Genomic DNA, 23,235 nt, shown 5'->3' with positions numbered 1-23,235 from the left:
TGCTTCAGTGCAAAGAAGAATCCTAAATTCTGTCCTGTCAAAAGATACACCTCTTGTTTCATGCAACATCCAAGACTTTCATGGCAAGGACAAACCCATGTCTGCTTAACTGCTGGAATGGGAAGTCTTTTCCAAACCCAGCTTTTTCAATAATAACATCCTTGATGTCCCTATTTTCCAAACCTCAGTGGCCTCCTGTGAGCCCACAGCCACCCCTGGGTTAAGCCTTCCTGGGCACCGTGGGCTTTTCCTCGCACTTTCAGCGGCTCCCTGCTGGTACCTTCGTCTTATCAGGTCAGCCTTGCATGGCCCCTGAGAGAGTGAATGAGCTGCAACTCCCCCACAGAGGGGGAAAACATTCTAGTGGTAACACTTCAGGGATCTGAAATCTGGGCAACTTCTCAGCACTTCAGTTAAGCAACCTCTTTGACTCATGTGGGACAGAGGAGTCACCACCTGCAGCCAGGCCACTGAGGAGAGTGGCCTGGTGAGAATGCTCCTGGGGATGGAGGCATGAGAGAAGGGAATCCTCTTGTTATGTCCTTTCCCCTCTCACTTCTTGCCTGCCCAAAGCTGAGACCTGTCAGGTGCTGAAGCTCAGCCTTTTCGTTTCAAATCTGTGGAGCCCCTCAAGCTGCAGTGGCCAAGCACTGCTGGAACCTGTGGGCTCTGCTGGAAGGGGACAGGGTGCCAACCTGGCCGTGCTGCATCTGCAGGATGGTATTTCTGCTGCAGCTCTTTCCTCATGAACCCATAGACCCACCGAGGCACGGCAGGAGCTGGACCAGCACACCCAAAGCAGTTGCTCTGAGAGCCCGCTATATGGATTTTTCCTTTTATCGATTAACCCATTTGGAGTTTATTTGCATAGAGGCTGCGTTGCATCTCATTTGCGCTCTCCTAATGAGGCTGCTGCACAGTCAACGTCTCCTGTGTATTAACTACAGGCTCTAGCACAGCCCATGGTCTATGGAGCAACCCCCAGTCCCTGCTCCAGCTCCTCTGGGGCTTGTACACCACTTGGGACAGACTCCGGCGCTCCCAAATCCCAGCCCTGCCCAGCCCAGCCCGCAGCAGGACAGGAGGTGCACATTCTTAAAGGGGAGCAGAACTGACTGTGGAATAGCTGAGCACACTGGGAAGGAATGACCACTCACAACACATTCCTTTTACAGTAACAGGGCTTCAGAACACGCCACTCTCATAGCTGTTTGACAATAAGCAGCAGTTCCAGGGGAAGATGATTTCCTTTTTCAGAGAAAGGAACCAAGGCATTCCACTCCACCTTCTTCCATATTCCAGGAGCTCGGTGCCAGCCACTCCATCTGCAGCAGCTGGTACAGGCTATGTTCAGCTGCCAAAGCAGTAGCAGAAATGAATGTTGCTCCAAGTAAAGGTGGTTGTGTGTCTAAGAGACCCTGAAACACCTCTCCCTCCTGGTTATTGTTAGAGGTGCAAAGGGATATCTACCATGTTATTTCTGGATTAGAAAAATAAGGATACAATAGTAACAAACAACAGAGAAGCCTAATAAAACTAGAAAAAGACCTGAGCTAAACCACAATGCTGAGAGACAGGGAGGGTTACCATGAGAAAACACTGAGCAAAGAACCAAAAATTCAACTCACCATTAAGTAGTAAAAGTGAAAGCCCCAATGAAGAGTTGCTGGTTTAAATAACCATTAACCCTGAGCTCACTTCAGATTTAAAACTACAGCACTAACAACCTACTGATCACTTTCTACACATTCCCACCTGCACTCTTTCAACTTAAGTTTGCTTTTAGAGCACACGACGAACACTATTGGGTGACATCTAATACCGCACAAATTGGTGCTGTTGGAGGTCTGCAGGCATTGCTGCCACAGGAAGCGCCACAAACCCAACCTGAGCTGCAGAACTGCAATGTAGATGTTGTCCAGTGCTATGGCAGAGTTATCGGCACCAATCCACCTGAAAATAGGCAGAAGTGGTCTGGCTGTTGCTTTGGTAGTGGGCAGGAGGCAGTGGAAATCACAAATGAAGCCACATGAACTATCAGAGCAAGATGTGCCATTTCTCTTCCCAACAACAAAAAAGGGAGTAGTGCAATACTGGGACAGGAAGGCACTTTCCCACAGCCTCAGGCAGCACATTCCTCATTTCTGAGTTTGCAGGGTGGATGAAATAAGAAGCAACTCTCCGGACAACATGGAGGCCCCACACCGGAAAACTATCCCTGAGACTGAAAACTCCAGTTTGTCCAACGTCACTGAACCTGCAGGGACAGCGAAAAGGAACGGAAGAGCAGTTTGTGGATTGGATGCACTCACTCTGGATTTTGCACAGGGAAAGCAGGGTGTGGAGCAGCTTTGTGGGTACTGAGTGGTCAGCTCATGCCACTGCTGGTTCCCAAGGGATCAGCCTCACCTGGGGCTAAGCAGGGCCCTTGCTCCAATCCAATTTGCAGTTGAAGGCACATGTCACAGGGCAGGAATGGTGCTGATTTCCTCACTTGCACAGCTCTGGCAGCTGGATAAGTCTCCACAGAAGCAGGAGGCCAATGTACCTCATGCTTCGGTGCCACGGCACAACACAGGAAAAGCCGCATGTCCTGACCTGAATTTAGCACTGAATCAAAGCTGCAAGTACATCACAAATTACACTTCATTAGCTTACAGCAGGGTGTATTTACACACACCAACAATCTCTCTTTTGCTTTCCGATAATGACACACCTCAGCTGGAGGAAGGGGCAGTGTTATCATCACCAGAGCTGGCCTAAGGCTGTAGAAGGGCAAGAAAATATCCCTTCTATTACATGTTGCCACTTGCCTTTTATAGCCTCCTTCCTGATGACAACAGGAATATCTGCCTTCTTTTCCCTGCCAAATTCACATCCCCACCCTTGCAAACATCCAAAAAGTTGCTTCCTATGTGCCCGCTTCCCTTTCCCTCAACGTGTGCAACCAACTCATGTAATGGAGTAGGATTCTGAACCCCCCAGCCTGCATTTAGCTGCAAGTTCGCTGCTTCTGTGTCCTGTCCAAGAGGGACAGTGTCTCCATGGCCTGGTTCTTCCTCACCTGTTTTGTGGTCTAATAAGAAATAATAATGAGAGATAATAAGAGATATAAGAGAGCTTATAAAAAGAAGAGACAAGGATGTTTGATATGGGCAGATAGAAATAGGACAAGGGGAAACGGTTTTAAACTGACAGAGGCCAGAATTAGATGGGATATTAGGAAGACATTCTTCCCTGTAAGGGTGGTGAGACCCTGGCACAGATTATCCAGATACTGTGGCTGCCCACCCCTGCAAGTGTTTAAGGCCAGGTTGGACGGGGCTTGGAGCAACGTGGTCTAGCGGAAGGTGTCCCTACCCACAGCAGGGTGTGGGACTGGATGGTCTGAAAGGTCCCTTCCAACCCAAACCATTCTGAGATTAGCTGTCCCTACTACCATCTAACAAAAAGAAAAAAAAACCACAATGGAAGTACAATTATATTCCCTTTTCTCAGTTTTAAGTGTAGTTCATCATGGAAGCCTGACCATTATAAACGGTTAATTTTCAGTTAGTCGTTTTGAGATTTAACACAGACATACTCAAATCAAGTTATCCAGCAAAGCAGTGGAGCATTGCCAGGAGACTAAGAGCACTGATGCGGCCTGGCCAGCCCTGTGCAGCCACAGGGCATTGCTCCTTTCTCTCTTCCAGACAGGCAGGGCCCCAGGCTCCCTGATCCCTTCCCTACCGACATCAGGGATCTGTGTTCTGCTGCCAAGCACCAGAACCACTGGGGTGGTGCAAAAAACCAACAAACCAAAAAAGGCCTTGTCCATCAAAGCTGGGAGCAACTTGAAAGAGAGCTCTGCCTGTGATCCAAACACAGAGCAAGGAGGCAGGGAGAGCACAGTCACACTGCCATGCAAAAGATCTCAAGATGTTAAGGGCAAGCAAGCATGGAAAGGACGACTTAAGAAGAAACTAGAGTAACTTGCCAAATTAGAGTAACCTCCCCACAGGGCCTGTGGTCAACCAGAATCCATTTCAGATAGACCTGGACACCACAGGAATGAAGTGCAGAGCCCCTGCGGGAAGGAGGGAAAGGCCCCCAGCAGCAATGAGGGCTTCCAGTGGCCCATCCCTGTGGAAATTTCCTGATGATCTGGAAACACTTCATCACACACCTTCCCAGAACACACTGAGCTTTCTGCCACACTGTGTACCCTCTTCCACCCTTGGACATCATAGATCATCTGCAGGGACACTGGACGTGCCAATGGGGAAGGGAAGGAAGTGTCAATGTACTACAACTAAACAACTAAACCCCATTCATTCAGATGTTTTCTGTAGACAAGGCTCTTTTGAGATTTATTTTGAATGACAGAAGACTAACAAAGAGCATTATCCTGTTCAACATGCACACAGACAAATTCCTGAGGGAGTCTGACAGCCGAGGAAGTAACAATTGAGTGGTACAACCCCGTGGAGGTTTGCAGAAACACCACAGGCTTCTTACAGCCTGTCCCTGGGAACTGTGGACAAAGAAGAGACTGTCACCAGGGAAAATACATAAGATTTCCAATTACAACAAAATAGAGGCTCCAGTTCATGTGGAAATCTGACCTTTAAATCTTGCTAGCTCTATTCCTCAAGACCTGGGAGACTACAGCCCAATAACTATTTCTTGTCTCAAAACTGTTCACTGTCTTTTACCTCAGGCAAAACAGAGCATCAGCAGTAAATACAAAAGGTTTTAACAGAATGGGAGGAATAAGATACCTCCGTGTTAGGGGTATGCAATGGGAGGAATTTTGCTGAGGCTTTGAGTCCTCCTTCACAACAGACAAATCCCAGTGAGCAGCACGAGCATTTGACACAGCAGTGAAACAGTTGTGGTCACACCCCTGTAACACGAGCCCAGTCAGCTGAGTGTAGGATGATCTTGGCAGTGTTAGATTTATGGCTGGACTTGATAATCCTAAAAGGTCTTTTTCAACTTAAATGATTCTATGAATTTGTAATTAATTCATATTCTATGAGGAGTTGTTGCAGAAGAGTTGGGGAAAAAATGCAGGTGTCCATGTGACAACTCTCAAACTCCTCCAATAACTCTGATCTCCTTGCAAAGTTCAGCATCCTCCCATGTTCTACAGCAGAAAGATTAGCTTCAGAAACTGACTTCAGGAAACTGGCATGGCTGGAGAAGAGAAGGAATGAATTATTTTTAAAGCTGTTTGCTGCTGAGGGAGCATTTGGCTCAGTCCACCCGCACACCCTCAGGCAGCTCCACCACAACAGGAGCACAGTCATCAGGCTCTGCCTCAAAGTCCCATTTAAACTTCTTTGTTAGGTGAGCCTTGAACTTTTCAGCCTTCTTCCTTAGGGTCTCATCAACAGCAGCACTGCACATGCAGGAAAACAGCACCTAAAAGAAAGAGCAGAGGTCACAAAGAGCTCAGCTGTGGCACCACCTGGGCATCTCTTTCCTACAAGGACATCATCAACATTCCTGGGAGCACCAGGAAGAGATTCAGGTTAGGCCACTGGCCAGGGATGTACCAACCTGAAATCACTCCTGCTTTGGGGCTACCTAACCAAAGCCTACACCTCCGATTTCACAGCCCCAAGCCCATCCCATCCTGCCTTCACGACAGTAGGTGCACTCAGGTAAGAACTCTGAAGCAGGAATATGCATGTAATTGAATTTGTATTACGGAATTCTGAAATATGCTTAAGTGTGAGCTAAGGAAAATGTCTGAGCAGAAGGAATTAAAAAAAAAAGCATTATCAGTAGCCGATTTTCCATCATGTGTCCAAAAAGGCCAACAGGTAATTGCACCCATTGTTTCCATGCTTAGAAATCTCTCAAAGTAATTTTGTAATATGCTATCACCAACACCTTAGATACAGAGGAAACTCAATAAAAAGACCTTGAAGGTAAGAGAGGAATGAGAGCTCTGGAAAAAGTCCAGTAATCCCCAGCACCGCCTTGAGCACAGGGCACTGAAATCTGGACTAACCTCTCCCCTCCATCATCCAAGAACAAATGTATTAACATGTCACAGATTCACACCTTTGGTTGGCACCTGGAGAGTGAAAGTATCTGTATATGATTAACAGGGCATACAGTCCTAGAGCTCATCTCTCATCAACCCGCTTCTGCTCCTCTGCTGAACTTGTGATCCAGAATTAATTTCCATAAGAAGAAATTTCCTCTGGGAAAAATGCAGCCTCATATTTGGGAGCTGAGCTACTGACAACTGGATAAATCATCGACAACCAGCAGCAAAGTTTGTTGCTTTGTGGATGATCGTTTGTCTTTTCCTTGTTCTTTGTACTGTGAAATTCTCTCTTTCTGAAAGAACTTGTACACAACAAGGTTGCTGTTAAAGAAAAAAGATTAAAAGATTTCCCACTTCTCCTCAATGAACTGCACATTAAATGAGCTATTTGATCAAGATTTTTTTTTTCTTTAAACATTGTTAGGGCTGCACAGTCGGTGGTGGTTGTGCCGTACTCGCCTTGCCTTGGATCAAACTCCAAAAATAAAAAGTTGCTGTATTCAGAGCTGAGCAGGAGCTACACAGACAATGCACTTCCCCACACACCTCTGTGCACCTGCCCACGCCCAGTTAACTCTGATGAGTGTGTGTCAAGTGATTGGGTAAGGCAAGTCCCAGGGGTTCCCTGGCACTATTTCAGGGAAGCCCCAGGAGAGCAGAGAAGCAGAGAACCTTGAGTGAGGAGAGGCTCACTTAGCAAGGCAAAGTTTTTCTTTGTCACTAGGAATTGATGACTCCTGCCAAAGCTTAAGGGTGGTCCCTTGTGCCAGCACAGCTTCTGCTGCTGAAGCAAAACATAGACTGGTGGAACCCAGGGGCGGACAAGACTCAGGCAGCCAAAACCGAAAGATAACCAGCAATAAGGGTGCTTCCCAAATTCCCCTCAGATGGTAAGCTGACAATGCACAGAGTTGCTCTGAGTGTACTGCAAACAGAGCTGGGTTTTTCAGTCCTGCAATGTGACGCAAAAAAACTACCAAGAGAAATAAAATACAAATTAAAAAAGTGAGACTTGTAAGAATCCAAATTCAAAAAAGTCACTTGATTAAAACAATGCTTCCCATACCACTTTGCCCAGGTAATTAAAACCAAACTTGTCAACCCTCCCCAAATCTACAGCAAGAACTTGGGAGTTAAAAGGAGAGGAATGCACCTGCTTTCTGGGAAAGGAGAAGGCATCAAGCACTTGAAGCACTACTAGCCCTAATTACTGCAGGGATTGTTTCACACTTTATCAGTGTGTCTGGGTTTGCCTTTTTTTTTAAACGAAGTTTTGTTTAGCCAATTTGCTTCACTGTCACAGTATGGTCACAGCCAGCGGGAGTAACTGGTTTCTCTGGTGTTGAATCACATATTTGCCCCTGCCTGTCTCAGCAGAAGCAGCATTTGCTGCATGTTGGAATAATCATAAATACCCTCTGGAACTTGACTACAGGTAATCTTCAGCTTTGCTTAAGGCTAGATGGAATGGAAAAGCTTCTAAAATATTATCACTGCCCTAAGGTCAAGTTTTGCTGCAGCTTCCCTGCATACTAAGCAAACCATTCAAGCTGCACAAAAATCACTATCATCAGTCCCTTATGCCAAAGTTTTTAGTGTTGGTTTGTTGGTTTTGTTTCTAAAGAATGAATGACATTTGGGCAAAAATATACATCATCTTGCCCTTGCTCAGCCTTTCTCGTAGCTGTTCAGCTGAATGTAGGCAAAGGTCTTAAAAACTTCTAGGACAGGTCTGCTGGTGCAGTCCAGTTGCATCGGACGTGTCAGTCCAGAACTCCAAACCCAAGGCACCATGGCACGTTGCTTCCAGCACTATTTGCAACACTTCCTCTCCCTGCCAAACTCAATTTTACACTGCATTAGGCTCTTCAAGGCATAATTTGAGCAGACCAAATGCTGAGGTGAGAAGCAAATGGCATCTCTCAACGAATAAAATAGGGAAAAAGTAAAAGAAAATTCCTGTGTGCTTAGACAAGCTCACTATCTCCCACACAGCTCAACAGCAGCTAAATTCCTTTTGCACCTTTTCCCCAGAGTTGCTCTGATCCCCTGTATGCCCTGCTTCCCACTCCTGTTTCTCAGGGGACAGTCACAAATGTACCTGTAAGGTGCTGGTTAAAAAGTTGTCCTGGGAGACAATGTCCACAAAAAAATCTGCTGGGATTTCGTTGAGCTGGTGATACAGCACGGAAATGAGATTGATGTAAAGGTCTTGGTACTTCACTATGGCGTCTTCAGATCGACACAGGATGTCCAGGAGTCTTTTCCAGTGCTCAAAGGCATCGTACACATTCCCAATCAGGAAGCAAATGAAAGCAAACTGCAGCTCACCTGTGTTGATTCAGAAAACAAAACACACATAAGACTAAAAGATATCCAAGGTATGTGTCCTCCCCAAAGCTCTGTAAATGATTGCCAAGTGCTGGTTTGACTTGTGCATATGCATCCTGCCAGCAGTGATTGATACTCTAAACACTGACCATTGGCTGATGCTCTGCCCTTCAAAGCAGAACAGGGCAGGCCACCTGTAACTGTGGTTATCATCACTGTAGAGGGACTTTACAAACCCAAACAATGAGCTAGACCTTGCTATTATTTTGTGAGCATTCAGTCCTCCTGGGCCTGGGTATCCAGAGCCACATGGGACTGCAAACGCCGCTGCCGTGGAACACTGAGCCGTACATTCACAGATGTGTTTGCCTTGTTGAATTAAGACCCACAGTCCATCTTACTGGATGCTTGGCATCAGCTATTTTGCCCCTGTTTCCTATGGTAACTCACTGTTTATTCTACAGTTGTCTCTGATAATTTTGAAAAAGAAAAAATTGTTTAACATTAATAGAGAAAAAACAGAAGGAAAAACAAAGGCTTGTAGCTCAGTAGTCTCAGCTGGAAAGCTGGGAGGGCTTCTCCCTCCATCCTATCACAAAACAAAACCCACTCCAGGACCTCCACAGCTTTAGTACTTATTTGTATCCCCGATCGTATAAAAGGCTGGGGAGTAGTTGAGCCCTGGGAGATGCAGCCCCGGCTGAGTGAGGGGGTGTGGTCTCCCCATTGCAGCACTGGCACAGCCCAGATGCTGCCGTGGCAAGTCTCTGGCAGCACACGGAGCAAAGGCAGGGTATACACCTGCACACAGACAGCACAGAGAGCACGCAGAGCACACGTCTGAGCTGCCACTGTACCAGCCTGGTAGGGACTGGTTGCTGCACTGGGAACCATTGGCTGGGAGACCTGTACCCCCTCCCCACACATCAGGAACAAGGATCTGGGGGTGTTCAGCCCCACTCAGCACTCCCAAGACTCTGTAAGACCTGCCCTCAAGAGATCAACCTAACAGGCAAAGTGCCAGGCTGGTACCAGATGACAGACCTGTGACTGCTGCTTTTGACTTAACCTGCGGCAATCTGGGCTCCAAGAGCAGCACCCAGAAGCCAGAGGCGAGCTGACAGCTCCTGACCCCCAGCATCACATCTTTACACCACAGAGTCTTAGAATAGACTCACAGAATGTCCAGAGCTGGACAGGAATCACAAGGATCATTGAGTCCAACTCCCCTCCCTTCACAGGACGCCCCAACAATCCCACCCTGTGGCGGAGAGTGTTGTCCAAACACCGCTCAAGCCCTGAGGCCACGAGCACTGCCCTGGGGGCCCTGTTCCAGTGCTCGACCACCCTCTGGGGGAAGAATCTTCTCCTAATATCTACCCTAAACCTCCCCTGACACAGCCCCAGCCATCCCCTAAGATCCTGCCACCAATCACAGAGAGCAAAGATCGATGCTGCCCCTCTGCCCCTTGTGAAGAAGCTACAGACCCCAGTGAGGTCTCTTCTCCAGGCAACTGGAACGGGCCCTATTGCTGCTAAGAACTACACCAACTTCTGTCCTGCAACAAAGAGATGCCTCAGGGCACCAGGGAACAGACACAGGTTTCATCCCAGAGCTCTCATTTCAGTCACAGAATGGTTGGAAGGGACCACAGTGGCGCATCTGATCCAACCTCCCTGCTCAAGCAGGGTCAGCCCAGAGCACAGAATTGTGTCCAAATGGGTCTGGAATATCTCCTGTGAGGGAGACTCCATAACCTCTCTGGGTAATCTGTTCATGTGCTGTCACCGCACAGGAAAGAAGTTCTTCTCCATATTCAGATGGAACTTCCTGGGTACTGGTTGCTGCCAGTTGCCTCGCATCTCATTGCTGGCAACCACCGAGGAGGGCCTGGCTCCACTCTCTCGGCAACCCTTTAGATATTTACATACAATAATGAGGTCGCCTCTCAGTCGTCTGTTCTTGAGGCTGAACAGGCTCAACTCCCTCAGCCTTCATAACTTTATACCCCTAAATGGGCTATAATCCAAACAAGGACACAGATTAGGTCTGCCCTGGGCGGTGCTCACCGAGGAGCTCCAGCGGGCGGCCGGGATAGCGCTGCTCCATCACCCGCTCCAGGGCGTAGCTGAGGTCCATGCTGTGCCGGGTGATCTCCTCGGGAGTGGCCCCATCGGGGTACAGCTGCCTGGGCAGCTCGGTGAAGCGGATCTGGGTGCCGGCCCGGGGCTGCATGCGGGGCAGCCTCGCCAGCCCCTCGGCGTAGCTCCGGCACTCGGCCCCGAGCGGCTGCCGGTGCTGCCCGGCGCGGTCCCGCGTGTGCCGCCCCGCCGGCTCCAGCAGCACCTCCGCGAAGGCGCTGATCTCGCCGCTCTCGGGCTGCAGCTGCTCCGCCGCCGCCTCGCTGATGAAGGAGGTCAGCGAGACCCACTTCTTCAGCGTCTCGTAGGGGTACGGGCCCAGGAAGGGGTCCAGCTCCCGCAGGCTCTCCCGGAGCGCCTCGCCCTCCCCGGGGGGCTCCAGTCGCACCGCCTCGCCCGCGGGGTCCCAGCGCAGCAGCCGCACCTCGCGGCGCCGCAGGCTCAGGAAGCGGCCGGAGCGCGGCCCCGTGTCCCGCCCGCCGCCCGCCCTGCCCGCGCTGCAGTGCACGAAGTGCAGCCCCGGCGGGACCATCTTCACGCCGCGGAACCGCGGCCCCACGGCCCAAGCGCTGTAGTCGATGCCGAACTCGGTGCCCTCGGGCACGTCCAGCACTACCACGGCCGCGCCCTCGAAGAAGAGCTGCCGGGCCAGCTCGGGGTCCGCCCGCAGGGCCGCCATGGCCGGGCCGGGCCGGGCAGGACGAGCCGCCAAAGCCAGCGGACCCGGAGATGGAGCGGCCCTTCCCGGAAATCCGGGGCGGTGGTTCCGGGCAGGGCGGTGGGAGGAGCCCTCGACCTCCCCCGACTTTCGGGCCGGGGCTCTGCGGCGCTCAGGGCGGAGGTGTCCAGTGAGCAGGGACTCGTGTCCTCCCGGGGGCCCCCACTCGCCCCCGGCTCCATCCCTGCTCCCCATCCATCTCCTTTCCCGGTCCTCTCTTCCCCCGGTTCGGTCATTGTCCTCGTCGTCCATCTCCCGGCTTGGTTTCTGCCCCCCAGACTCTGTCCCTGACCTTCCCGCTCACCCCCAGCCCGGTCCCTGTCCCCTCGTTCACCCTGGCTCGGTCCCTATCACTCCCTCTGTCCCTCGGCTCGGCTCCTCACCCCCCTGCCCGGTCCCTGTCCCACCGCGCCCATCCCCAGCTCCCCTGCCCCGTGCTGTTTCCACTTTGACTCCTTGACCGTCCGTGTCTTGAGGCTACTCCCCACTGACCCGATGACCCCAAGCGGGTCCCACTCCCCCAGCTGGCAGCCATTCCCCCTGTCCTCCCAGCCCTGCAGCGGGACGGACAGATAAGAGCCTGGGACTGATGGACCAGGAGCCCCACAGGACAGACACACGGGGACCCTTGCAGTGACACGCAGATCCCACAGTAGGTTAGATCATCCCCACCGCCTTGCTCTCCGTCGCAGGATGACAGAGTCAGTGTCCCCAAGAGCAGGGCAGCTCACACTGCTTCTGCGTTTTGAGCAACCTCAAAAGCACCTTCGCTGCCCCATAGGACTGTACGAGGGCAGCAGCCCCCACATGAAGCTGCTTCCAGCTCCACCAGCCACAATTCCCGACCTGGTGGCACCTTTGTCTGCTCTCAAGAGGCCTCATCTGCAGTGCTGCCTCCAGCTCTGGGGTCCTCAGCACAGGAGGAACATGGAATGATGGAGTGAATCCAGCGGAGGCTGGGGACATGTTCCCAGGGCTGGAGCCCCTCTGCTTTGGAGACAGGCTGGGAGAACTGGGGATGTTCACCTGGAGGAGGCTCCAGAGAGAGCTTAGAACCCCTTCCAGTGCCTAAAAAGGCTCCAAGAGAGCTGGAGAGGGACTTTGGACAAGAGCCTGGAGTGACAAGGCAAGGGGCAATGGCTTCCCACTGATAGAGGGCAGAGTTAGATGGATATTGGGAAGGAATTCTTCCCTGTGGGGGTGGGGAGGCCCTGGCACAGGTTGCCCAGAGAAGCTGTGGCTGCCCCATCCTTGAAAGTATCCAAGGCCAGGTTGGACAGGGCTTGGAGCAACCTGGGCTAGTGGAAGGTGTCCCAGTGTCCCTGCCCAAGGCAGGGGTTTGAACAAGATGAGTTTTAAGGTCCCTTCTGACCCAAACCATTTGAGGATTCTATGATTTTGTGATCTTCTCTTTATACAGAGTTCTGTATTTCCATGTGCAGTGATCCCATCTGCAAGGTTCCCCTTCATTTCTGCATCTGAGTAGGAAAGAGTTCCCTGAGGACCCAAGCTGATTTAGCATCAAACACATTTATTTCACTTTTATTGAATACAAGAACAATGAGCACACACGCATACACCACCGAGCACTGAAAAGGAGTATGACCAAAGGGGGAGAGGGAGAACAAGGGAAGAGAAAAGGAGAGTTAGTGAAGGAACAACAGAGCATTGCAGTTGGTTGGTAAGGTGCTTCTCAAATAAAAATAAATATTATTATTGTTATTGTTATTATTACTCATGCAATCGCAGGCCACGTTCAGAATGAATTTGTGGGATTGGGTAAAAACAGGCACTCATGTCTCCCACCCCTTTCAACAGAAAGGCCCCTGGAAGAAAACAAGCAGTGACCAGCTATTAAAAACAGAGCGCAGTGATGGGTAGGCTGGAGCTGAGCATCAGAAAGCCATACCTCACCCAGAGAACAGTGAGCTTTTTCTTTCCTTTTTTCCTTTTTTTAAAGAAAAATTTTAGACACTGCCACCCATAAACACGCTGTGGGAGCCAGGGGCTAGGTTTGCTCACTGCAAACAGAACTCACTTCAGTCCAAGCGCACATGAATCCTAGCTGTGTAAGGCCTCTCATTTCCACAGGAACCTTCACTTTCCTGACTCTGCACAATGCCAAAAGCAATTCTTGAGGCTCCCAGTGGCCTTGGGGGGGTTGTGGAGTAGGGCACATTGTCCAAGGGCAATATGCAAGCTAGGTGGCCTCCTCCATGTCTGAAACACACTGTGTGCTGATGAACATCAGCACAGTGGGCAGACTACTGACCACCCACCACCCCCTCACCCTCTGACAGTGCCATTGGTGGTCATGGCTGGCTTGGGTGCATTGGAAAAACAACCAAGAGAAAAGTAGCCTATGCAACTGCTTTAACTCTTTTTAGGTTGGGGGTCTGCTCTCCAAAAGTAGCTGAAGGCGCTTGGCTGGAAGCTGGGGAGACCCTCAAGGGCTGGCAGCCCTACCTGCTTGTGGTCATGCCTTCCACGCTTGCAGGAGAAACCACTCTGCTAGGAGAACAGACTTCACAGGGACATCCTGGTGAGCAACTGGTCAGTCCAACTGCCAGGGAGCAGCTCCCACCGGGGACAGTGGGGGTAGTAAGCAGGGTCTGTCATGGCATCCTCCAAGCTGTGGCAGGGCCTGACAAAACATGCCTATTTCTGGGCGCGGTCTGTGTGAGGGGTAGGAGACTAAAGGCAAAATGGTGCAGAATCATGGGCCCTTCTGTTTCTGTAGGAGCTAGAGATGATTTTGAGAAGGAAACCCATTTATTTCCTTTCCTTTCTGGTTTTGGTTCTGAGTCTAAGCTAACTGCCTGGTTCACAGTGTACAGAGGCCCTGGGCTCGGTCCATGGTCCCCTTCCAAAGACAGCCGTGGAGGCTGCCTGTGGCTGAAGGCTGAGCTGGGCCGAGCTGGGAGCAGCTCCACTGACACCTCCTCAACACACACCTGCTTATGCAGAGGGCCTGGGCTCTCCCATCCAGCCTGGGATGCTGCGGACGCTCTGCAGTGATGGACACAGTATGGTCCCTCCACTGCCTGTTCCCAGGCAGGTCGGGGAAGGACTGCCACGGTCCTGCCATTGCTGTCCCCAGCCCAAGCACCTCAGGCAGCCCTTGCCATCACACCTTAGGTATCAGGGCAAATAGGGCAGAAACAGCCCTCTGCCTTCGACCCTACTACAAAGCTCAAGTAACTTCATTACTGGGATCCAGAAACAAAGCAAAACCACCCCCACCACTGGCATGGCTCAGTGGGCTGGAGGGGAGCGATGAACACAGTCCTGCTGATCCCATGGCTCTGGCTGGGGGCCAGGAGACAATTCTGCCAACAGCTGTTGCAGCTGGAGCCTCAACTGCCTTCCTTACCCCTCCAAGTCACTGCTGCCTCTCCAAATCCAACCACCATACACTGTAGATCAGCTGGAGGAACATTCTTGTCCCTTGCCCTTTCACCTTCTCCCCACAACTAGCAGCAGCTGAAACCTTCTCAGTTCTCATCTTGCAGGACTCAGAGTCCATGTGTGATCTAAGAGTCTCAAAATACACCAACCACAGTCAATCAAAGAGTTAATAATTTAAAAATGTCGGCAATGTATTTACCAGCACTGTTGAATTATTTCAGCATTGTTCCCTCCCTCCCCCTTTGTTATATATAATAATATACATAACTTAAATGCACATCCATATGAAACCCCATAGGCTGCTCTTTAGAGATGAGAAACCATATACATATCATTTTCTTTGTTTGAAATGAAATCCATTCCTAAATACCTTCAGAGAACAAGAGGTTGGACAAGTGCACAGAGAAGATAAGTAAGGGCAGGGGAAGAGTTAACAGAACCCAAAAAAATGCAGAAGAACCAGCATGGAATGAGGAGAAGGGCAAAACGACACTTGTGAATTGGAAAATAACCTATGGTTGTAAATTCAGTGTTTTTCTCTCTTCTTTCCAGAGGTGGGGAATGGTTTTGCTTCTGCTTGTGGTTTTTTACTTCAGTTTGCTTACTTCTTGCTTTGTTGCAAAGCAGTTTTTCTTTCCATTCAGTGTGCAACAAATGAACTCATGATTGTGTGTCCTTTAATGTAACATGCAAGATGGTGGCTTATTGTATTCTTACCGATATTATTGTTATTATTATTACTTTTTAAATCTTATTTGATCACAAATCCAGGAAATTCTTCAATTTATCTGCAGAGGGTTGACTTTGTTTGTTGGTGGTGTTTTTTGCTATTCATTTCCAGCATATAGCAGCAGTGCAAGGATGCATTTTGTTTCCTGTTTTTATATATATATATATATGTATGTATGTATATATATATATAATATATTTGCTATTCCTTTTTTAAAAATTTTTGTCTCTTCGCCATGAACATTGCAGCCAGGATGTCTATGTCTTGCTGATAAATCCAGCATGAAGGCTCCTTCTCCCCTGTTCTCCAGGTTGGAATACAGATGTTGACTTCAAGGAACATGTTGGTCAAGATTCCTGTACAAGGCAGATGGAAAGGACTGAAAGTCATGGAGTGCCAGTCCATGGAGTGCAAATCCATGAAGGCTCCTCTTTGTATGAGGGCACTGGACAGTAACTGCAAACACTTGGGGCCCCAGTTTGCACTTAATTAGCAGGAGCTCTGGTAATTTGCAGGCATTCAGTCACTGGGCTGGTGTTGGTGTATGGGGGTGATAAGGGGAAGTCACTGCTCCCTCACTTTAAGCCATTCAACTAAAACTGGGTGGCTCCTATGGGATGCAGGAGTGTCTGGGCTTGCTTGTCTGCACTGTGGGACATGACACACAATTAAGCAGCTCTCCTGACCTTCTCAGCTGCATTGGAGCTCTTTGCTTTTCCAGGCTTAAAAGCTGTCAATTAAAATATTCATATGATTGAGAAACAGAAAATCCCGTTTCCAAGGAGCCTCTCCAAATGCATCTGCGCCCTGGCTGCTGCCAGAGCCCCTCACACAGTTTTTGACAGTGAGACTCCTTCTCCTCTCCACCACACACCGCTGCCTCCCACTGCTCCGACATGGGGGTCTGGTGTCTGTGCCACCCCCGAGGAGCTGACGGAGGGTAACGGGGTCAGAGTGGAGGGTTTAGAGTGGGACAGGACTCCTCAAGCTCTAAAGAAAAGTGTCTGGGGCTGGGACAGCTTTGGGGCAAACCTCAGGTACTACTGCCTCCACCTGTGTGTGTAAAAACACAACCTGGGGATCTGAATGGGACTAAAAACTCTTTTTTGGAAATGCTTGTCTGATACTTCGGATTGTTTTGAAGAACCTTAGCCAAGTTTCTCAGCCCATTCAAAAAAGCTTCTGTCCCCTCTTTCCCTCCCTGCCCCAAGGGGACAAGCAGGTCCTTTCCTCTTTACATAAAAATGACTGTGAGCCCTGTGCTGAGTAGGAAAGCAAGGTGACTTTTGGTGGAATGGCATCAGCTTTCTAACCACAACCAGGTGGCCATGCCCAGAGCCACCATGCCAAGAGCTGCCACTCAGTGCCGAGGGGCACCAACACCCGTGGCTGGTGGGGACCAGAGACGTGAGCAATTACCCTCCTTACCCAACAGATATAAAACACATCTGGCAGCTTCACTCACCTGAGGTTTCTTGTCCCTTTCCTCTGGAGAGGGATCTGTTTCTCTGTATACCACAGCTTTGGTTACCAGCATGTCAGGGTGCTGGAGTTTTGCCTCTTTGATTGCTAAAGCCAGTGCCTAGAAACCAGAAGGATGAAAGCATTTATACTCACTCCCCTACAATCGGGTACCCTGACCGCAACCAGAAAGCAGCTGGAGCTGAGAGGGATCCCAGGGAGCTGAGTGGGATTCCAGGAGGATAAGGATGCAAGGGTTCAGAGCTGAACCCACAGCAGCCTGGCAGAAGAGGCTGGAGCTCAGCACTGATTGGGATCCCTCATGCGATGTCTTTCTCTTCCTGATTTTTCTGTAGAGATGGGCTGCATCCCAGGCTTCCTACTGAAGCCCGGGCAAAGGAACTGCAGCAAAACACTAGAAAAATCTACAAGAACTATGAAATTTATTATTATAATTCTAAAAATTATTTTAAATTCTTTTAATTACTTAACAGTTTTTCTTCTTAAGCAACAAATCCCAAAGGGTTAGGCCACAGGAAAATGACCCCATGGCCCTAGAGGTTTCTATCAGTCTATGTTATTTCATCATGAAAGTGTGTCACTTTTTGTTCCTCTCTCACAGAGAGATTGCCTCTCAAAGAGACATCAGCTGGAGTGAGACTGTGGTGCAAGAAAGAAAATACCTGGGTCACTTTTCAGTATTTCAACAAAGGAGCACCTGGAAATGTTTTTTAAGACAATAAAAAAGATGATGCCCTCAGTGGTCTCTGTGCTAGGATGTGACCTTTACTGCTGTGTCACTGTGGGATCTGGGCTGGGTGTCACTGCACTCATGGGAACCTGCCCTGCTGGAAAAGTTTGAGGCCTCAAGGGTCAGTTTTTGGAGAGAAGGAGTAAAGAAGTATGAGCCAGAAGTAGAACTATGTGATATTGCATCTGGGGACAGCCAGAGCTGGGCAAAGCTGGGCCGTCCTGCTCCTACCTGGTCCTGGTCCACATCTTCATCTCCTGTGATAATGATGCGCTTCTCTATCCGGGTCTCAGAAAATCCTCCTTTCACCGTCTGCACAAGGAGAAAGAAAGCACTCACCCCAGCTGTCCCACTAGCCAGCTCTGGGTGGGTGTAGCTATGCTCACGTGAGGAGGGACAACCCCAGCATCACCTTGGCAACGGACCCCCTAATGGGAACTGACCCCATTGTGGGAACTGGCCCCATAATTCAGCAGATCTGCTGAATTATCAGTCACTATCCATGACTCAGTGCATGGTGAGAACTAGTGAGACACAGCTGGCCACAGGTGAGACGAAGGGAACGGGTTGGGTGGTAGGTACCAAGCACCCATCCTTCTGCTCAGGTCCCTCACTGAGCTTCTGCTGTCATTTATAAAATCACAGAACCATTTAGGTTGGCAAAGCCCTCTAAGATCATCTAGTTCAACCATCATCTCAGCATTGCCAAGGCCACCACTAACCCATGTCCCCAAGTGCCATAGCTACACATATTTAAATTTCTCCAGGGATGATGACTCCACTACTGCCCTTGGCAGCCTGTTCCAGTGCCTGACCACCTTTCAGTGAAAAATCCTGCCATAATATCCAATCTAAACCACCCTGGTGTAACTTGAGGCCATTTCCTCTTGTCCTGTCACTTGTTGAATATGAATTGGCAGTGCCCTGGCAGCCATGAGGGCCAACTGTGTCCTGGAGGGCATCAGGCAAAGTATTGCCAGCCAGTTGAGGGAGGGGATTGTAATGCTCTGCTCTGCACTGGGGAGGCCTCACCTTGAATATTGTGTGAGTTTTGGGCACTATAATATAAAAAAACTATAATATAAAAAGCCATTAGAGAGCATCCAAAGGAGACCACAAGGATGTTGAAGGGTCTCAAGGGGAAGCCGTGCCAGGAGCAGCTGAGGTCACTTGGCTTGTTCAGCCTAGAGAAGAGGAGACTGAAGTCAGACCTCATTGGGATCTTCAGCATCTTCCTGAGGGGCAGGTACTGATCTCTTCTCTCTCTGAAAAGTGGCAGGGCCTGAGGGAGCAGCTGGAGCTATGTCAGGGGAGGTTTGGGCTGGATATCAAGAAAAACTTTTTCACCCAGAGGGTGGTTTGACACTGAACAGGCTCCCCAGGGCAGTGCCTGTGGCCCCAAGCCTGTATGAGTTCAAGAAGCATTTGGAAACGCTCTCAGGCACGGGATTGTTGGGGTGTTCCCCAGGAGCTGGACTTCACTGATCCTTGTGGGTGTCTCTTAAGAAGAGTGTGTACTTAATATGGGGATGAAATGGCCATGGGTGAGATCCTGTGCTGCAGCTTTGCCTCCTTCATTTCCCACCATCACTCCCTATGGTCCGCACTGGGCTGTGTGCCCACCTGATACTTGGCTGTCCTTGCTGCTGTCCCCTGTGGTCACACCTGGCGGGCTGAGCCAGGCACAGGGCACTCAGAGCAGGGCACTGTGCAGGCTCACCATTCCCATGGGACAGCACACACACCTTTTCGCTTGTAAGGAGGAGAAGGGCACTTTCTGCTGTACTAGTCACAACATAAATCCACCCATCCTGTAATTCCAGTGGCTCTCACCTTGGTAACATGGGTGGTGGTAGAAGTGGACAGAGTTTCTGCAGTGGCACTGAATATGCTGGTGAGCATCTCCTTCCCAGCGGAGCTGCTGGAGATCTGTGGGACACAGAGCAGTGGGATTAGGAGACTGTCACAGGGGAGCCTCCTGAAGAGCTAGGACCTCCCCATTGGGATGTACCTATTCAGCCAAGCATGGAAGGGGAGAGTGGCAAGTGGAAATGGTATTGCATTGTGCTTCCAATTGGACCAAGATGTTTTGGGGGGATAGGGAGATGTTTCCACAGGTACACCAGGCCCAGAGCTCCTAAAAAGGGCTTCTGCAGCAGTGAGAGGGTCTCATGGCAGTTTTTCACTCTTCCCCACCTACCCTCAGGGCCACCCCAGCACACTGCTCTCAGGCTGCCTCTAGCTCTGTTCATCCTGTGGTGTGTGCTCAGGGCTGGGAAGGCTGGGAATGCTGTGCTGCTGCCCTGGCCCCAGTGCTGGCTATGTGCTCCCGGCAGCACACAGGGATGAAACTGGGGCGGCACATAGTTTTTGGCCAGCCTGGACTCCATTGAAACAAGGTGATGGAGTAAGAACTCCCTTTCCAGAGGAAGGCCTGCTGCTGGGCAGGGTGTTGGTGGCCACCACCTCCACTGGGAATCAGAAGACCTTTGGCTGGCCTTGGGTGGCTGCACAGGACACCCAGGGCTAGGAGTATCGTGTCCACTGCACCAGGGGCTGGGTATTTTTGGGGAAATATCCTTCTCAGGCAGATACTCAAGGTGTGTATCTGGCATAGGAAAAAGGCCACAGGCCGAGGTCCCCTGCTGTCTTGCTCCCCATCCTTCTGAGCATCCTTCTGCTCTTCCCAGTGCCAACATATCAGCCAAGGGTGCCAGTGCTGGGAAGATGGGAAGGGGTCCTCACAGCCCCACAAGGCTGCCTTCCTTCCCCCACCCTCCCCTCAAGTCTTGGCCTGTCTGGTGGCACCATGTCCCCCCCTCACCGGTGAGAGGGAGCGAAGCTCTGTGGTGGGAATGGCCCCTTTCCCAGCCTTGGTGCTGTGATCCTGAAAGAAGAGCAGATGGGCACGTTGGCTCAGACACAACATGGGGGCAAACATGGCAGTTCACCCTGCACAGACACTTCTGGTGGGGCAGGGTCCCTCGTAGCACAGCTGGCCCCAGTTGCCCCTGCTGGAGCAGAGGGACCCCAGGGGACAGCAGTTCCTCTGCCCCTCAAAAGGCCAGTCCCACTTACTGAGGTCACCAGTGCCGTCTCTGTGGTGCCAGCCTGGGCAGTGATGTCCCTGCTGCTCGGGGTGTCCCTGCTGCCCGGGGTTCCTCCATCCACCTGCTGGGGCAAAGGAAACCAGGTGAGCTTGGAAGTGCCATGGAGTAGGTGACACTCACAGTGACAGTGTGGCTCTCCTTTGCTGCCAGAAGATGCCAGGGAGGACCATGAGGGCACAGACACATGCAGTGCAGCTGATGGCTGCCATCCTCTGGAGATGTTCCCGTGTGCCAGCACTGCCCAGCAGCATGGCAGATGGGGCCAGAGACACAGAAAATATCTCCGGGTGGGCTTTGGTTAAGTGTTTTGGGGAATTTAGCAAGCCGAGGGTGAGCAGAGGTCCCCAACCACCCTACTCAGCCCCCCCACCCTCCCAGCTGCCTGAGGTTTGGCACAGGGGAGCAGGGCCACAGGAAGATGGAGCCACCACATCACCTGCACTGTGTCTGTGGTGCTAACCCGCTGGGGAATAGAGCCGTCTGCTTCAGGCTTCTTCACACCCAGCCCCAGGCCGACCATCACAGCATCTGTTTTTGGGGGTGATGGCTGCAGGAGAAACAGAGCGAGTCAGGCCCTGGGGCAACAATGCCAACAACTCTGAGTGCCCTGCCCATGGCAGGGGCTTTGAACAAGATGATCTCTAAGGTCCCTTCCAACCTAAACCATTCTGATCCTATGCTATCTGTGCACCAGCCCCACCCAGCAGAGCAAACCTGTCATGCATATCTGATATCCTGCAAGTGTCCTACTGAGCCCTATCCTGCAAAGAGCAGGGGCCAGGCTGCTGCTCTGGATGGACAGTCACCACCCACAGTGCCCTGTGACCCACACACCCCAAATGAGACCCGATGCTCTGTACCTGGGGTTTTCAGGGATTTTTTGGATAGATTTATAGAGACATCATGCGTTAGTTCAAACTGGTCTTCAAAAGGTAGGTGTGACCCACCAAATCAGTTTCACTCATGTGCTGCAGCTGGTTTATGATCTGCACCAGCTCTGGAAGGCTCTGGTTACACCTGGGGTGTCAGAGCCTCAGGGGAACAGAGACAGGCATCCACCACTTCCCCACTACAGGAAACCGGCACCACCAAGGGCACAGGGGGTGCTTAGCCAGTGCTCAGCATTCCCAAGCCAGCTGCCTACACTGGCCATGGGGCATATGGAGCAGATCTCCCATGACTATGGCATCAGATGCTCTGCACAAGGTTTTAAGGCTGTCATAGAGAAAGCTCTCTAATTCTGCAGCTTTTTCCTGGTTCCAGCGCCCTGGCAGCTCTGGACAGGACTAGGGACTTACCTGTCACAGCTGGAGTCTGCCCCAGGCTGACCAGGCACAAAGCTAAGGCCACATTTCACTGAGCTGCAGTTGGCTCTATCATCCTCTCCCCGTGTGTACACTCATCTGCCACACGCATGCACATGCATTCTTGTTACCCCTGTAATAATCCCTCCCAGCACAGGAGTGACTCTCCAGGAGCTCTGGTGTGACTCCCACAAGGCACTTGGTAAATCCCTCCCAGCCCCAGCATTGACTAGAGGGGTTAGTGGGCACCACGTGGCTTTTCACTACACAAACCGGTCACTGCATTCATGCAAGACACGAGGCCAGTGTCAATGGTTAGTGCCATGTGCCCTTCCCATGGCATGACATGCTGTTGTGGGGCAAGAGACAGGGAGGTCAAACACAGGGGACCAAGAGGTGACAGTGATTTCTCCTGGCTAGCAGATGCAGGAAGCACGCAACAGAGCCATGCACCACAGACGCAGCATGCATTGGGGAAATACACCAGGCAGGAAACGGGGGTGTTTGGAAGCCAGTGTGCTCCTCCAAACCAGCTGGAAGTGCACTCCAGGAAGGCAATGCCAGGCAATGGGACAAGGAACACAGAGGCACGATGACACTAGGACAGTCCTGGTGAATGGCGTCCCCATGTACCTCTAGATGGGAGACATCTGGGCTGGGCTGGGAGACCTTCTCCCTGCATTTGACATCCTCTTCCTGTTCAGAAACTACTTTGTCAGTGTGCTGGAAGGAAACAAGGCCTTCGTCTTCCATTTCACTCTTGTCCTTGTCCAGCTCGGGCAGGCTCCGTGAGATGTCCTCAAAGGCTGTGCCATGGAAGTCACTGATCACAGTGAAGTCCACCTCTGCTTCCAGGCTGGAGGTTGAGCTGACCGTGATGCTGGAGCACTTGCGCTCAATAGCCAGGTGGTTGTCCTTCAGGAAGACTGAGTCCTTCTCCTGGTCAGGTTCCTCGTCGCCGGTGTCGCTCTCGGGGGCCCTGTGCCGAGGTGGTTTAGGTCTCTCCTCGGTGCCCTCCCTCACACCCGCTCTCTGAATGAGACACAATGTCGGAGAGAGACGGAGCCCATGAGCACCACGTGGCAGTGCTGGCAGTGCCGGCAGGGGTAGGGGAGCAGGAGGAGGAGGAAGGCTGCAGCAAACATCACAGAGTAGAGTCAAACACAACTCAAGCATGGAGACCGAAACCTTTCTGACAGCAGCAGCTTTGCGGCGGGGTGGGGAGAGAAGGCTA

General features: G+C 51.0%; 2 protein-coding genes across 17 annotated transcripts in view; both read right to left on the bottom strand.

Moving 5' to 3' along the window:
* Positions 1 to 4,322: 4,322 nt before the first annotated feature.
* AAR2 (AAR2 splicing factor homolog) lies at positions 4,323 to 11,228 on the bottom strand. Of its 2 annotated transcripts, XM_027888501.1 has the most exons (4): positions 10,448 to 11,228; positions 8,148 to 8,377; positions 6,005 to 6,070; positions 5,298 to 5,409 (listed from the first exon to the last, which is right to left on the bottom strand). In XM_027888501.1, the coding sequence occupies exons 1-3, from the start codon at positions 11,196 to 11,198 to the stop codon at positions 6,044 to 6,046; spliced, it is 1,008 nt and encodes a 335-aa protein (XP_027744302.1). In that variant the 5' UTR covers positions 11,199 to 11,228; the 3' UTR covers positions 5,298 to 5,409; positions 6,005 to 6,043. The 2 variants fall into 2 exon arrangements, with proteins under 2 accessions (XP_027744301.1, XP_027744302.1); XM_027888500.1 differs by lacking the exon at positions 6,005 to 6,070 and having other exon boundaries at positions 4,323 to 5,409.
* Positions 11,229 to 12,748: 1,520 nt separating this feature from the next.
* The window catches only part of EPB41L1 (erythrocyte membrane protein band 4.1 like 1), a 67,887-nt gene continuing 57,400 nt past the window's right edge, over positions 12,749 to 23,235 (bottom strand). For 9 of the 15 annotated variants that reach the window (XM_027888456.1, XM_027888464.1, XM_027888465.1 and 6 more), the window contains 8 exons: positions 22,635 to 23,033; positions 21,134 to 21,244; positions 20,666 to 20,761; positions 20,412 to 20,474; positions 19,421 to 19,516; positions 17,819 to 17,899; positions 16,841 to 16,957; positions 12,749 to 15,731 (listed from right to left, as the gene is read on the bottom strand). In XM_027888456.1, coding sequence (XP_027744257.1) covers positions 15,723 to 15,731; positions 16,841 to 16,957; positions 17,819 to 17,899; positions 19,421 to 19,516; positions 20,412 to 20,474; positions 20,666 to 20,761; positions 21,134 to 21,244; positions 22,635 to 23,033 — 972 coding nt within the window. In that variant the 3' untranslated portion in view covers positions 12,749 to 15,722. Of the gene's footprint in view, positions 15,732 to 16,840; positions 16,958 to 17,818; positions 17,900 to 19,420; positions 19,517 to 20,411; positions 20,475 to 20,665; positions 20,762 to 21,128; positions 21,245 to 22,634; positions 23,034 to 23,235 lie in introns of all 15 variants that reach the window. The other 6 variants (XM_027888459.1, XM_027888468.1, XM_027888469.1 and 3 more) reach the window with 4 other exon arrangements.

Source organism: Empidonax traillii, unplaced genomic scaffold (assembly GCF_003031625.1).
Source record: "Empidonax traillii isolate 1590-97213 ecotype Southwest subspecies unplaced genomic scaffold, ASM303162v1 scaffold239:size738852, whole genome shotgun sequence".
Taxonomy (NCBI): Eukaryota; Metazoa; Chordata; class Aves; order Passeriformes; family Tyrannidae; genus Empidonax; species Empidonax traillii.
The sequence above is the reverse complement of the archived record's forward strand: the minus strand, read 5'-3'. Positions and strand labels throughout refer to the sequence as shown.